Consider the following 15,905-nt stretch of genomic DNA (forward strand, 5'->3'; position numbering starts at 1 on the left):
ACATCAAAATAAATTATTTTGTATTTTCTCTTTGTGGAAAAGAATGTGTGTATATGCAAGAGGTCAGAACACTTATAACAAAAGGTCTAATACAGCCTGATCAATCTAAGAATGGAAATTCGGATATTGTCTTCCACGAGATTGACTTGAGGAAGGAAGCGGGAAGAGATGGGGTGGGGGGGGGGGGGGGTGCACTGATAAAATGCTTATGGTGTGGCTAAAGGACAAAATGTCTTACCTGTTGTATCATTGAGTCCCAATTGTCCAAAACTGGAAGAAATTTGAAAGGAAAAAGTTTGTGATCAGTTTCGCTACGTTGAAAAAAATTAATGAATGACTTGTCAAATATATAAGAAAGGAACATAATGCCTTTACAAAACATAAAAAATTCAGAATCAACCTCTCACTTATGTCGCTTATGCTAAGAAAAAAAATTAACAACAAAACAAAATACACATCAGATGACACTGCTATTGTCAATGTGTTTAAGGAGGTAGGACTGGCAGGAAATAGACACACAAACGAAAAAGAAATGCACATCTAACATCCTACACAGGAAAAGCAGACAGGAAGCCATCATGAAGGAAACGATTCTAGGGGGAAAGAAAAGAGAAAATGTCTCTCCTGTCGTATTTGAAATGTTTCAAATGATGCGCCAAGACAAGAGATCAGCATTTCATTTTTGTCATGAACAGTTATATAACAAAATACATTAGCTTCCATATTCTTCGTTTCCTGAGGATTTTTTTTTTTTTTCTGACTTGCATATTCTGAATGTAGTAGCAGGTCCTAGTAGATTAAACATGAAAATGAAAGTAGAGTTCAAGACATTGCAGTGACCCACTTTTTTTGTAATTATAAGCTATTGTATAAGGCATTTAAAGGATAAGTCCTATATTCAGCCTTAAATATGATAAGATAAGATATAAAATGATGAGGACTCAACTATGCGCTAAACAAGGCTCAAACCCAGGACCTTCCGATATCGAAAGTGAGTGTCATACCACAAGACCACATAGCTGCACAACTCATAAACCAAGTTTCAAATTTTTTACTATAAATTCAATTTTCTGAATCTAAATCACTCCCGCATGATACTGTTTTAAGATATTGGATCACTAACAAGAATGAGACAAAAGAAAAAATAAAATTACCTGTTGCGACCCCAACCATAAACAGCTCCAGATTTGGACAAGATACAAGTGTGGTTTCCGCCAGCGGCGATTTGTTTGACGGGAAGGCCCTTGAGACAGGTAACAAACGCAGGAAGTCTACAGCCATTTGACTTCATGCCGTATCCTAATTGGCCATAGGCATTGCAACCCCAAGTGGCTAAACAACCATCTGGAAGAATTTTCGACGACAATATTGCAAAACCATGTCAGATTGTGATGCTTTCAATCCTTGTGTAAAATGGTCTTTGTTTACCTATTTAAAAAAACACTTTCTTGCCATCAATCTTTTCTAAATTCTGAACAGTATATTGAAAAAAAAAATGGTTCAAAACTCAGTAATTTGGTTGTTCAAGAAATGTAAGAAAATTATCTATTCTAAGAACCCCACAACTTACTGATAACTGATTTGCTTATTTTTCTATTTTTTTCCTTCAAATTTTGAATATTGTTTTCTTTAAAAGTTTATCTACAAGAGCATATTGAGTGATAACATTTTTACAAAGGAAAATCGACCCAAAAATCATACACATGTCCATATTAAATTGTGGCGCAGTGACATTGTGCCCATGTAAAAGGTGGAAGATGCTTCTTTTTGTTTGTAAACTTATTCAGGCACTAATAATCAACATGTTTAAATCATTCCAAGTAAAGGTAGAGTGATTTTTCTTACACATATGTTTTGGTTCTATATTGAGTATCTGATGAGAATTTCACATATTCTTACTCAAATTCCACATTCAAATACAGAATATTGTTCGACTTGGCAGGAATGGAAACTGCTTATTAATGTATCATAGCGATTGACAAATACTTTTTCTTTCTTTGTTAACATTCATTTGAGAATGATATTCAGAATATGAAAATACCCCCCCCCCTCCCCCCTAGTCCCTTCCAAGTAATGCAAGATGGCCTAAGCAGTAAAATAAATTATTTCCAACATACCATTTGTCAAGGCAATACTATGGCTGCTACCACATGATACCTGTATAATACTGTAAACTGCCAACGTTTTCACCAGTCTGTATAGAAAATACAAATTATATTACATTTCATTCATTTTACTTTAAAATATATTTATCTCAAAATGACATGGGACGAGGCATACACGGCAGTACAGGACAGAGAGGAATGGCGAATCTGGACAGCCCAATATGTCAAAGACACAGGAGGAACTAAGGTCTAAGGGCTATGTGGTCTTGTGGTCCTGGATTCAAGCCCGCTCGGCACATAGTTGAGTCCTTGGAAAAGGCTCTTTACTCACATTCTCTCAACGTACTCAGGTGTAAAATGAGTACCTGACTGTTGTCTCTGTCAGAAAAAATTATAATATCACCTTACTGGCGTCATGTCTTGTCCTAAATGTTAAATGTTGTTGTTGGACAGAGACCCCTTGTAAAGCGCTTTGAGCACGTTTATATAAAAGCTCAAATTTTATTTTAAAAAAAATATTTTTAAGGGAAAGTAAAAATTACAGAACTGATCTTCAGGTAGAAACCAAAAAGGAGAAAAAACAATTCTTAAGAGTTATAATGTCTATAAAGCCAGAGTTTAACAGGCAATAATAACGCATCAATTGCTTGTAATCCATTGAACAAGACAAAATATTTTTTGCTGGGCAGACAAAGGGATCGGTAATTTTTATAAAACTAAACCCACCCAGGATTGAAATATGCGCTTTTGCTTGAATGAAAAGTGGAGACTTTATCAATTGAGTGGATGTCAGCCTCAATTTCATGATTTAGAATATAATGATAATTTATTCTTAAATTTTTAGTCTTCAAAGTGATTACACCCATGAAGCTGGGGTTTATCCAGATATCTATAGAGCTAAATGGGCAATAGTATGCTACCCATTGGATAAGACGCCAGCCTTTTGTAATGATCATATATTAGTATTGAAAAATCATAGCTCGAATGACACAGACCAATGAGAAAATTTAAAAAATAAATATGTATTAAAAAATAAAAACAATCAGAATATGACTGATCATGCAGACAATTTTTTTAACAATTAAATTTGCCTTAAGTTTTGAAAAAAAAAATCAGAAGTGACCAGAATCTGTCATCCAGTTGCATTGCATCTAATAAAGAGCAAAACTGAGTTTTTGAATCTATGAGACAAGAATTATTCCCAAATAAAACATAAAGAAAAAAAAAAAAACATGCATAATTTTTTAAAATGTCAACTTACTTTGGGCATATCGCAGATTCCTCTGGGATTTCTCCTCTCCCTAATTGACCTTCATCATTTCTACCCCACGTGAAAAGCTCTTGGGCTTGTGTCAGAGCTATACTGTGTGATGTTCCTGCACATGCTTTCATGACATGATGCGTCTTGAGGACAGTTTCAATGGGCACTGAGTGCAAAAAATAAATAAATCAAAGTAAAAATGATTTAGCCTATTTTGCATTTTTTTTTAAAATAGTGATAATCTTGATTTAACTTGACACTTATATTCTTAGAATATATAATATTTATTTACGACATATATTGAATGGTTCCATTGGTGGCTCAGTGTGGTCAGTGGTTGAATAGAGAACTTTGATCACAAACATTCTCATGCTGGTAGTGTCCATCTGTAAAGCAATTTGCTAAACAATAGAGGCTTAGTTGATAGAGCACTTGGTTCCTGACAAATAGTCCCAATTAAGCGGCAGAAATATACTTGAGTGATGCTTCATGTCTTATGAAAAACAAACGACACCTTTAACAATGAGAGACAATACTAATTGCACAAAACAATTAATGCATATGCCACTCATAATGGTGGTATAAGTAAGAAACAGATCATGAATGCATTTTGTCTACTGATTTATTTAATTGAACAAAACAAACCATTTGGTGGTGACAGCCTTGAACAAACAAAAATATCACCCATTACCATTGCTCTCTTAAGAGTCTCTAGTTTTTATGATAATTACATTAACTATCGTACCATTGGTCAGTTGACCCATGACCATGAATTGATGATGGCAGTCGATGACACTGACAAGGGATACAGGTAAAGCCTATTGTTCTCATCTCTGTGATGACTATGACGAATGGTTCAACCACACACCCACAACCAGGGGCTACATGTAAATTATATTGTACACACCTCTATGATGAACGGTATGACGACTCATCCGGTTGACCGTCCCTAATTTGCAATTTATGGACCATCAGTTTAAATGATTGAAACAATGAAAAAGCTCTCTTATGGGGATGGTCATTGCCAAACTTTGTCCCTATCAAGCAGCGAGCAATCCCACTTAAGCGGCTGTGAATTGGAAGAGGAATTAATTCTTATATAGATAAAATTCTGTTCCCAAGGAATCCTCCTAATAACGCGGCTGTCCCAATTAAGTGGCATCCCTAATACTTGATTGGACTGTATAAAAATATGTTAAGTTAATTAGTTTTTCTTACATCACATGGCATGTTTCCCCCATTCCCCTGTTGTTTGGGGGAAAATTTGTACTTAACAGTAATGACAAGCTCAAATTAGAAAAAAAAAACAAAGGTACTTCATTGAGTTGGCACTCAATCATTTCAATTGACCATCCCTCAATGTTGGAATCCCTTACCCTTAGGCCATCTTCATCTCTTCAAACTTAAAAAGCCGGTTTATTTATGTACTTATTTATTTCAATTGATACCTACATGTTAATGCAAAGTGCCTAGTGCCTGTTTCGACAGGGTAAAACATTATAATAAGTGATGTTTATTTTCATTATTATTATCAATGACTAATATACTCACCGAGTTTTCTGAGATTTGAGTCCCTTCCACATTGGTTGAAATCATTCTCCCCACAACTTAGGACAGATCCATTGTCAAGAGTCACGAGGGTATGTCCTGCACTACTACTTATGCATCTTATTTCATCTGAGGAAAATTCTTTGATGTACTGAGGAGATGTAACCAAAGTCATATCTGTCCCCTCCACACCAAGAGCTCCGGTATTCGCTTTGCCCCATCCAAACAGCTTTGCCATGGTGAAGAATTCATTAAAATACTAAAATTTATAATAAAATATCAGTTAAAAACATCCGCACAGTTAGTTAAGTCCAGAATGAATGGTTGAACGTCACATTGTCAATTGAATTTGCTGTTCCAATGCTCAGCAGACTGGAAATAAAAAGAAGAAAAATCTTATGGTATGGTATGGTATTTTGCCTTGGCGATATACTTCTTACTCCTGGGAATTGATCACCTGAGCTGTTGCAATATTGTAACAACGGTGACCAAAAAGTCTCATTATTAGATAGCTGACAGGCGGGAGTAGAGTGTAACTATGAGATCTATTTGAAGAAAAAATAAATCCTGTTCAGCATTGAGTTGCACTAAAATCAAACCTCATTCTTCCATTAAGCTGTTTTAGAAAAAGAATATAAATCTTTTCGATCACAGACACGAAATTCAAACCAGTAGTCAGGGTCATCACAATTGATTAACTACAACATGTTTAAGTTTAATGTTTACCACACCCACCGGTGAGCAATATTCAATACCATAATCATAATCATAGTGATCAAAATCATACTTTATTTATAATGGAATGGCTCGGTGGTATATCACAATAAATGCACATTTTGGAATTTATGATTTTGAATGAGCCTTGTTTTCTTTAAGAAATAGATAAATGCTTAAGTGATAGTGATGTCAGATATAGACGTCTAATCATATTATACTTATCGCGACTAGACGTCTAACTGGTTTAGGTTATTTCGTCCAAGTCCAAGCCCCCTTTTACTTTTATTATTTTCTCATTCTTACTTTATAAAACCTACCTAATCAAATGTCAAATTCCCTCCACAAATGTAGACACTAATGACTAATCATATCGTAAATAAAACTCTCACTGAGATCATTTCGAGGTCAGCAGAATTTCTCACTTTGACTGACAACTTATCTCACAAAACAAACAATAACAAACCCATCTTTCCACTGTTTTCGAGAAGACAAGGGGAAAAAAATCGAAGGTGACCGATTTCGATTTTTAAACAATATTTTTTTAAACCCAGCAACAATTTTTTAAACATAAATTCGACAAGTCTTGAACTGACAAAAGAATAGCTAAATATAATATCTCAAAACTCAAGGTAATGATAAACTTACCATAAGTAATATTTTTCTTCAAAATATATATATTTTTTGCAAAGGTTTTGAATAATAATCGATATTATTATCAATATGAAAAGCGATATTTTGTCTATCAAGTCGATTTCAATTATGCAATATTCATGAGTTACCTGGAACGAGAAAGTTTAATTCGTGGAAATTTACAAATCAGCATGCGCCGTATATTTTAAGCCGATTTATCGTCATCATCATCATCATTAGCATGAGCTCATGAAATATTTTGACAAGAAAATACAAACGGATCTAAACATCTTATGGGGAGAAAGATAAAGTGAGTAAATGTGACTCATGTATAAGGGAACAACACAAAACAAACAACGTTTCGGCCCTTGGCCTTCTTGGGGAGACAAAAACAAAAAAGCAAAAAACAAATATGTAAGGTTACAAAATATCACATTTTGTCAAATGTGGAAACAATGTAAATGTATGGAGAAGGTGTTGGATGTGGATGCAAGAAGAGGCGCGAGAGAAGGAAGGCGGGGATGAATGGGGAAAACATCTTAGACTTTAGCAAGGCATATGACACCATTCTATACAAAAAGCTACTTATTAATTATAAAGTTACGGTATTAGAGGTTTGATTTACGGTCCTCAGCTTCCTTATAGTCACACATAATACGTGTCTATTCCTCCTTCCCCCCCCCCTCTCTCTCTCTCTCTCTCTCTCTCTCTCTCTCCTCCCCCCCCCCCCCAACTCTCTTTGTATCCCTTCTTCCTTTCCCCATCCCACTCTTTTATTCTTATCTAATATATCTCTCTCTCTCTCTCTCTCTCTCTCTCTCTCTCTCTCTCTCTCTCTCTCTCGCGCCCCCCTCTTCTTCTTCTTCTTCTTCTTCTAATTTACTTGCAGTCCACCTTAGGTGTTTTGTCGCAAGTTTCACATAAGCAATATTCGGCATGACATATTTATATATTGCAGGATTCTTGTAAAATGATCCAAATCATGTGCTTCAACGGCGTTTCCGATGAGGTTATTCCAAAGTATGAAGGACTGCGTATGACTTTGTAGTCTCGAGCTATTTAGAATTTAGCTATGAGTGAAGCTTCCCTTATTCTAACTTTACTTTTGTTTCTTCACAAACACTTGACTTAACTCTACACTACCTCTACTAACTACTAGTAGGTTATTCCAAAGTATAAAGGACTGCATAAAATAATATGAGTTTGTATCTCGAGCTAAATGAGGTTATTCCAAAGTATGAAGGACTGAATATGACTTTGTAATCTCGAGATAGATGAGGTTATTCCAAAGAATGAAGGACTGTATATCAGTGATGATAATCTTCCGCGGATCCGCGGAATTCCGGGATTTTGGGAATTTTTTAGAAATTTTCCGCTGAATTTGCCGTGTCAAACATTTTCCTCAAAACCACAAAATCGCCATTATGTAAATTGTCATATTTTGACACGTGCTGTGCTCATTCTCCTGAAATTTGGTGACGGTCTCGTGGTTCCCAGTGGTACCCAACCTTTTTTTCGCTGTTGTAAGAATAATGATTCACGTCTTAGCTCTTCATTGCTTTTGGAGTATTCAAGTCTCAACTTCCTGGATGCAACAAAGATGGCGGCAAACGCAAATTGTTGACAAGTCTAAACTCATGCAAAATAAAGTAAATTAAAAAACTGAGATTTTTTCCGTTTTCGATGTGAGAATATGGATCACTGTGAGTATCAATGTCAACATTTCAAAAATAGAAATGTGAATCTTATTGCATTATAATTGTTATTGGGTTTAAACTTGTCTTGTGGATCCGAAGTGAAGTGAAATGAATGAGAAAATGAAGTGCAGAAGAGGGAATGTCAATAAATAATAACCAGAGCTCTGTGTTTGAATTGTTGAATTGTGTAATTAATGTAAGCGATTCCCCAAACGCCCATGGACAACAAATACTTGAGTTTAAACGTTGGTTGTACATTTAGCTATGAGTGAAGCTTCCCTTATTCTAACTTTACTTTTGTTTCTTCACAAACACTTAACACTAACACTACACTGACACTACCTCTACTAACTACTAGTACTAGTAGACTAGATACGATACACGAAATAGAAATAAAGGTAAAAGGAGCACTAATTTACTTTTAATTAACTGGACTGTAACCTGTAACTATAACAGTATAACAGTAACACTAACTGTAATACTAATACTAATACTACTGTGCAGTCACAGTATCAGTAACGGTAACAGTAACAGTGAATATTGAGTGATTTATTTTTATTTAGACTGGTCATTGCTGTTGCCCCCAGCCATAGCCATAACTAAGGCCAAATGAAATACATTACTTTGACTAAACCTGAAAACTCGTCAGCTCGCAAAATTCAATATTAATCACCTAAGAAGACTTTATTGATAAACGAATATTTACACATTCTTTATTTCTTTTCAAGGACAACGTACAATTATCACAGAGGAGGCCACCTGCAGTTTTAAGGTTCTTGCACAGTTGATATTCCATGTGTCTCCAAATGCACAGTAAAATATAAATATAAAAAGCATTTCTAAGAGTTAAGGTTTACTTTCGCAGGACTCGAACTTTGTGATATCGTTTTATAGCCTGATTTATTACAACTGCTATGCTGTATGATGGCAAAATATATTTTTTATACTATTCAAAAATTTAAAAAAAAAACAAATTAAAAAAGCATTTTTTGCTTTTGTACAGGACACATTTGGTTTCAGCCTCTCTTTTTCATGTATATTTTTCAGTGTGGCAGAGTCCATTTGTGAACGTGTTCAAACACTACAACATATCACAATGGAAGAAGGCCAACAAGGAAGGAGATGTGGCCTCAATGATGGTGAGCATTTACATTTCAATATCTCTAATTATAGTTAATTTTTGAAACAAACTTATATTTTGATTTATTTTTTTTTCGGCAATTCACCTTGGTCTTCAATGAAATAGAATTTACTTAGAATCTGACTTCATTTTACTCTAACGGTGACATTGTTAGTTATCCTACTAGTTGCTGGGAAGCATGAGTAAATCACATATAATTTGCAATGTTTTTTTTTCTTTTTGGCACTTTACAAAGTTATGACACTTACAATTTTATGAATGGAATGAACAGAGTAAGATGAATGGCTATGGATTCTAATTCTAAGATAAAAAAGTGTTTTGAATTTGTGCTATCTTCTCCTGATTTATTGTGTGCCCTCAACTATTTTGTTCACATTTCATTTTCTTTGTTTGCTTTTTTTTCCATGATCTAATTATTATTATTATTATTATTATTATTATTATTATTATTATTATTATTATTATTATTATTATTATTATTATTATTATTATTATTATTTTTATTATTATAAGTATATCTTCAAATACCAACATTTTTCAGACCTTTAACTTTGAATGAGACAAGTTTGAGACTATTATTTCTCTTTCTCATGCATTTTTAGGACAAAACAGTGAAAGGTACAGTGTACAAAATTGCTGGAAGCATTCCTGCTGGGAATTTCATCAACTTGCCAAAAACCAGCGGGCAGTCCCTAGGGTTAACTGGACGTTTTCTCTATATTTTGTTCAAGCCAACGCCTTCCAAGCATTTTGTTGTCCACATGGATTTGGTGACTTCAGATAATTTGGTGATCCGTGTCTCTTTCTCAAACTTATTCAAAGAATTCAAATCAACATCTACATGGCTACAGTTTCCATTTGTTTGTGCCAGGCAAGGATCTCTTCCATCATTCATTGCTGAAGCAGCAAGAGGTAAATTTTTTGAAGCGGGCTGAAATATGTAATTTGATTTGTAATGTCAATCATCAGAGGTGTGAGGGCTTTCTGTTTTTGTTGCTCTTAAGTATTGGTCCAAGATTTGTTTTAATTCTGACACTTAATAATAACAATATAGGTAATGAATAATTAACATGTTATATCTTTATACATCCTTCTTTTTTCCTCCACACTCACAGAAGTAATTTGTCCTCCATTTAGCCCATGGAGCCGGAGTTAATCCCAGTGTCTATAGCATGAAGCGGACAAAAGCAATGCCTTGGTACCCTTTAGATGGGATGCTAGTCTATTGCAAAGTACTTTCCACCAGATCTTAAAGACCTAGCTTCTCAATCATTATTGAGTGGACAGGGGGGTTTGAAAAAAACATCTCCAACTTCACCCAGGATTGATCCTCTTGGTCCCTTTGTGTGTGATGCGAGTGCTGTACCAAATGAACTATCAGGACCCATATCTACATGCACACAGATACAATTAAATTGAAGACAAATAGAAAATATGTAGGTCCTTCTGTTGCCATAAGTAGTTAGTTTTATCTCCTTTTAAATAATCTTTTTGATAGATTGATCAGTTATTGGTTATGCTGGCTGATTGTCTTATCCCATTAATTTTTATTGAATGTTTCATGAAAAGACAAAAAGAGAACTTCTCATGTGTGTGTGGTTTTAATTTTTTTAAATTTTATTTTTGTTGTTGTTGTTTTTTAATTATTTTTTTTACAGATGAAAGTAAGTTCTTCTCAGTGTACAAATATCAACTTGGTGAAATAATATTATAAAAATTCCAATTAATTTTCAGACCAAAGTGGACCCGCTCCCATGCTCACAAGATGGTCTGTGATATGTCTTGATCTTCAGCATATACTCTCAATGTACCTGAATAGAAAATTTCTCTATCTCAAATCTATCAAGCTGTGCGCTAACATGACTGTGAAAAACGTTTTCACCAGCAGTAATTTATATGACCCAGGTAAGTTTTAAAAAAAAAAAAAAAATCTCAAGATTCTTCACAGTAAATTGCTAATTAAAAAGAAATACAATTGAATTAAAAATTATAAAAATAAAAAAAAAAATCAAAAGAAAAAAAATCTCAAGATTCTTCAAAGTAAATTGCTAATTAAAAAGAAATACAACTGAATTAAAAATTATTTTAAAAAATAAAAAAAATGTTGTCATTCATTTCATGCGGTCCGCTTAATGAGATATTTTTATTTTTAAAAAAATTTAACTAACTTAAATTTTGGGCTGATTACTCAATTTATATCCACTTAAAATCTGCACAAGTCTGTTTATGTAGAGATACATGTGATCAATGTTTGCTTACACTGATCACTTGATCATTCATTTTAGTACTATCAAATAGAGAAACAAACAAACTGATTGTTCTCTCATATAGAATTCATCAATTTTATTTTGTTCTTTTCAACATATCTTAGATTTATTTTTGTAATAGATATCAATGCTGATGGTTTTCCTCGGATCCGCGGAAATCCGCGATTTTTGACTCAGAGAAGGAATTTCCTCTTTTTTAAAAAGTTATATTTCCCTCAATCAAATGTACTGGCAGTGAGAGATTTGATGTGTGGTGGAACAAATAGGTGCAGTTTCCTACTCTCTAGAAGTTAGCTAGAGTATCAATGATAGTTTATCATCTCAATTGCTCTAAAAATGTGTGTGTGTGTGTGGGGGGGGGGGGGGGGGGGGGTGAATGTTGTAAAAATAAAGGGTTCTTAAAGGCAATCATTCAAAATTTTACTCCCTTTTCAGTTTTTGGCACCATCAGCACTGAGATATGTTAATATCTTTTAACAAATAGGAAGAATAGTTGCAATGTTGTGAGTCCAACTCAACATTTTCTGCTTTGAAGGTAGTAACTGTTTTAAAGTGATTTTTACCATGGCATTATTAAAAAAAAAAATTAGTATTGATTTATGATAGTGATAGTTGCTCTTCCTCTCTTATATAGATTTAACAATGGCTGAAGCTAAGAGGAAGGGCTTAATGGCTCAAGGCGTATGCCCTCTGCCTCGAGACATGAGTTTTCCATTAGGGAAGGGAGAGAACTGGCATGATTCATATGACTGGATCAGGTAAGAACTGCAGTGAATAATTTTTTTCTCTCCCTTTTTTATCCTATTATATTTTTAATTATCTACAACAAAATTGGGCTATAATTCTGGATGATGATGTTCTTCTTTTTTTTTTCACTTTTTTTCACTGAATTACTTTCATGAATCCAATTTTTTTTAAATGTTTATTGCTGACAGCAACATAAATAGATATGTCATATTCATTTATTAAGAATTGTGACAGATCACAGACAAAAATAAAAAGAGACAAAAAGCAAAAACAAAAGCAAACAGACAAAAATAATCGTAATGTCAATCTTGTCTTTTACTTAAATGTATTTCAGTACTTATTGTTTTTTTCCATGATACTTCCTTATACAACCTAATCTTGATCACTTTCCTCAACTATGAGCATCACGAATTAAATCATTTTCTGTATGTATATGCAATAGGCTTTGCCCTATTCATGTTCACATGTCATTTACAGTTGACCTTCATTTATTCTTTCAATTTTACATTTCCGTTCCTTAGGTTTCCACAAGATAGTGCCAAGAAGCCATTAGACTCCATCCAAGCACCTAATCCGTTTTCTCCACAAAAACCAAGTAATTTACCTTTGAATTTTTTTTCCCCCAGCAAACCGGTGAACTTAAGTTTGGAAAATTGTTCAAGTTTCTCATAAAATTATATAAAAAAGTAGTGGAAATTATATTCATTTTTGAAAGTCTTCAATTTTCTTTTCATTTTTTTTTCTGGCATGATTAATTCATTTTAATGAGAAAAATTATTTCTTAATATTACACATTTAGGTCACTGTTAAAACATGGCCTCTTTTCAACCAGAATGAAGTAACTTGCTTAAAGCCACACAATGTGGCTGATCTGTATTGAATTCACTACTTTTAGGTTATTTTGGAATTCATTTGTCATTTAGTATCAGAATTAAAGATCTTTTGTGTTTGCTTATAGTAGATGTCAGATTTAAGCATTTTGGTCTTGATATTTAAAAAAAGCTTTTGACAATTGTAATATGTTGAATTGATTTTAAATTTAAACCTGTTGTATTGCTTTTATTTAAGCTGCATCAAGGGATCCTGGTCCTGTCCCAAGACGCATCCAACCCAAAACTGTGGATGTCAGTAAATGTGTGTCCGACAGAGTGGCCATGATACACAAGCTTACGGCACCACCCAAGGTATGATGAAAATACTTTAAGATAAACTGTGTTCTTAGAACATCGTTATAAAAACAAGGCATATCAGTAAATGTGAGGACAGACTATGCAGCTGTATTATACAAAATCAGAAATCTGCAAAGGTGTATATGCATGTAACAGTACCAGACAAAGCAGAGAGAAAATGCTGGTTGATGAAAGCTGATTTTTTGTTTTTTTTTAAGATGACTGTATATTTCATTTTCCTTTCTTATATTTTGCTCTACACCATTCAGTGCCTGGTCCCCTATTGTTCACTTTGATATCATACTGCCTAAACTATCTTCTGTTGAGAAACAATCTTTTTTTATCATTTGGGCAGATCTGTCCATGCATATATTTATGTTGTTTTGTTTTTTTATCCATGAAACTTGTGGACTGCTATTTCACTTTGTGTTATGGACGATTATCGCGTTATTGATAATGGCAGTAGTAATCCATAGTTTTGACAGTATATTTCTTTTAAATTTAATGTCAATAATTTCAAATTTTTCCCAACACACATTTTGTCTACCCATCCCAATAGCCACCAAAAAATCAACTTGTCACAAAAGAAGTTCCCGTTGTAGCTGATTTGAGTGAGAATTATGATGATGTTCATGTCTACGCACACCCTGTCCTTGAAGAAAACAGCAAGGAGTCAAGAAAAGTATCGTCTATAGGAAAGGTAAAATTCATGAATTTTGTGGTTTGGTATGCGATGTTTTTCACTCTTTTACCCTTTACGTTCAACTCAACCCCACTTGACTCAGGTGTGAACGAATATGTGTTTATAGTCTGTGGTGGACATCGTAAGATTTCTTATACAAAAATGAACTCAACTCAAGTGTGAATGAATATCTGGTTATAGTCTGTGGTGGACCTTATACGATTTCTAATACAAAAATGAACTCAACTCAATTGTGAATGAATATCTGGCAATTTCTTATACAAAAAAAGAAAGACAACAAAAAAAAACCTTGCCCCCAATGGACTCAAATGTGAATGTTTATTTGGTTATTGCCTGTTGTGAATATTGTAAGTTTTTCATATAAAAATTTGCCTGACAGGTAGCCTTTACTGCATGAACAAAGTTAGGTTACATGTGCCCTGCTAGGGGATACTATAAAACATAACAGGCCATCTATTTCTATCAGAAAATTCTTGATATTTGTTCGAATGATTTTCCTGGTTTCCAGCAATTTTTCCAGTTTTTATGTATTATATTATTCTAGAAAAATCATCGTCATCACCACAACCATCATTATCACATCCTCATGTAAATCCTAGATTTGCCTCCAAATTTTTCAGAATTTTGTCCCTGAAAAATTGGGAGGTCTGCATTGTCAAGGTCATTAAGAAAATGTGTTTTATATTTGTCTGTTTTGTTGTTGTTGTTTTTAAAAATTTGTTACTGAATCATTTGTAAAGTATTAATAATAATATTTTTTTTGTGTAATTGATTTCTCATAAATTATAGATAAATATTTCAACGTTATTATTGTTATTATTATTATTATTATTATTATTATTGTTATTATTATTATTATTATTATTATTATTAATTATTCTATTATTATTAACTATTTTATTATTACTTCTTCTTCTTCTTCTTCTTCTTCTCCTTCTTCTTCTTCTTCTTCTTCTTCTTCTTCTTCTTCTTCTTCTTCTTCTTCTTCTTCTTCTTCTTCTTTTTATTATTATTATTATTCTAATTATTATTATCATTTAAATTTCCAGGCAAAAGTTCATAGAGAAGTCTTGTCTAAAGCACAGTCGATACCTGATTACACTGTAAGTACTATGAGTAAGAGTAAAATAAAAATCTATTCTATGTACTCTAAGTCAGAATTATTTCTAATCCTTCTACTCAATAGTTAATGGGCCGAAGTAGATCAGATAAAAATTGCTCCAGTGTAATGGCTTTCAGGACACCATGAATCAAAGGAGCGGCTGTGTGGTTTTGGTCCAGGGTTCGAGTCCAGCTCTTAGCGGTGCATAGCTGAGTCCTTTACTCGCATTCTTTCAACATACTCAGATGTCAAATGAGTACCTGGCTGTTAACAGCGTAGTTTCTATCGGAAAAAAAAAAATTGTAATATTGCCTAACAGGCATCATGTCTTGTTCTACATGTTAAGTGTTACCATTGGCTAGGTACCCCTCGTTAAATGCTTTGAGCATGTATCATGGATATTGCGCTATATAAACGTTCATGAAACATTTATTTTTGGGAATTAATGAACTTTTCAAATGTACAGAACAGATTGCATGAAAGTTTCTTGATTGTGATGTGAACATTTTGGATTTTTTCAGACCCTTGAGCCCGATCCTATCATGAAACTGAAACGCATCATCGGTTTTGGTGGAGCTACATTTAGAGATGTAAGTTATTTTGTGTGTGTGTATGTGTGTGTGTGTGTCTGTGTGGGTGCAGTTTAATTGAAAAAAGCTTTAATTACATTAAATATATTTTATAGCATAGATATCTAAATACTATATTCATATTGATGACAGCTATGATTCACCCAAATTGGCTGAGTTGGCTTTGATATGAGTTGTTGTCTGTTTAGACTTCGTTATATACACATGGGAAAGCCCAACTGTATTTGC

At 33.6% G+C, this 15,905-nt stretch overlaps 3 protein-coding genes across 4 annotated transcripts in view; 1 reads left to right on the forward strand and 2 right to left on the reverse strand.

The window, feature by feature from the left end:
• The window catches only part of LOC144973450 (putative E3 ubiquitin-protein ligase HERC4), a 36,794-nt gene extending 30,673 nt beyond the window's left edge, over window positions 1-6,121 (reverse strand). Inside the window, exons 1-6 of one of the 2 annotated variants that reach the window (XM_078915910.1) lie at window positions 5,949-6,121; window positions 4,918-5,286; window positions 3,367-3,532; window positions 2,118-2,194; window positions 1,155-1,344; window positions 239-270 (exon numbers count right to left, since the gene is read on the reverse strand). In XM_078915910.1, the coding sequence (XP_078772036.1) occupies window positions 239-270; window positions 1,155-1,344; window positions 2,118-2,194; window positions 3,367-3,532; window positions 4,918-5,152 (700 nt within the window). In that variant the 5' untranslated portion in view covers window positions 5,153-5,286; window positions 5,949-6,121. The remainder of the gene's footprint in view (window positions 1-238; window positions 271-1,154; window positions 1,345-2,117; window positions 2,195-3,366; window positions 3,533-4,917; window positions 5,287-5,948) is intronic. The other variant, XM_078915911.1, reaches the window with a different exon arrangement.
• Window positions 1-15,905, reverse strand: part of LOC144973468 (core histone macro-H2A.1-like) — a 592,749-nt gene that overhangs the window by 75,260 nt on the left and 501,584 nt on the right. The window lies entirely within an intron of this gene.
• LOC144973451 (WD repeat-containing protein 90-like) overlaps window positions 7,816-15,905 on the forward strand; it is a 49,065-nt gene continuing 40,975 nt past the window's right edge. The window contains exons 1-10 of the mRNA XM_078915912.1: window positions 7,816-7,964; window positions 9,006-9,097; window positions 9,702-10,011; window positions 10,834-11,004; window positions 12,001-12,124; window positions 12,635-12,708; window positions 13,182-13,297; window positions 13,842-13,982; window positions 15,035-15,088; window positions 15,609-15,677. Of these exons, the coding sequence (XP_078772038.1) occupies window positions 7,955-7,964; window positions 9,006-9,097; window positions 9,702-10,011; window positions 10,834-11,004; window positions 12,001-12,124; window positions 12,635-12,708; window positions 13,182-13,297; window positions 13,842-13,982; window positions 15,035-15,088; window positions 15,609-15,677 (1,161 nt within the window). The 5' untranslated portion in view covers window positions 7,816-7,954. The remainder of the gene's footprint in view (window positions 7,965-9,005; window positions 9,098-9,701; window positions 10,012-10,833; window positions 11,005-12,000; window positions 12,125-12,634; window positions 12,709-13,181; window positions 13,298-13,841; window positions 13,983-15,034; window positions 15,089-15,608; window positions 15,678-15,905) is intronic.

This window comes from Berghia stephanieae, chromosome 5 (genome assembly GCF_034508935.2).
Source record: "Berghia stephanieae isolate SIO BIC M18660-M18661 chromosome 5, UCSD_Bste_1.3, whole genome shotgun sequence".
NCBI classification, from domain to species: domain Eukaryota; kingdom Metazoa; phylum Mollusca; class Gastropoda; order Nudibranchia; family Aeolidiidae; genus Berghia; species Berghia stephanieae.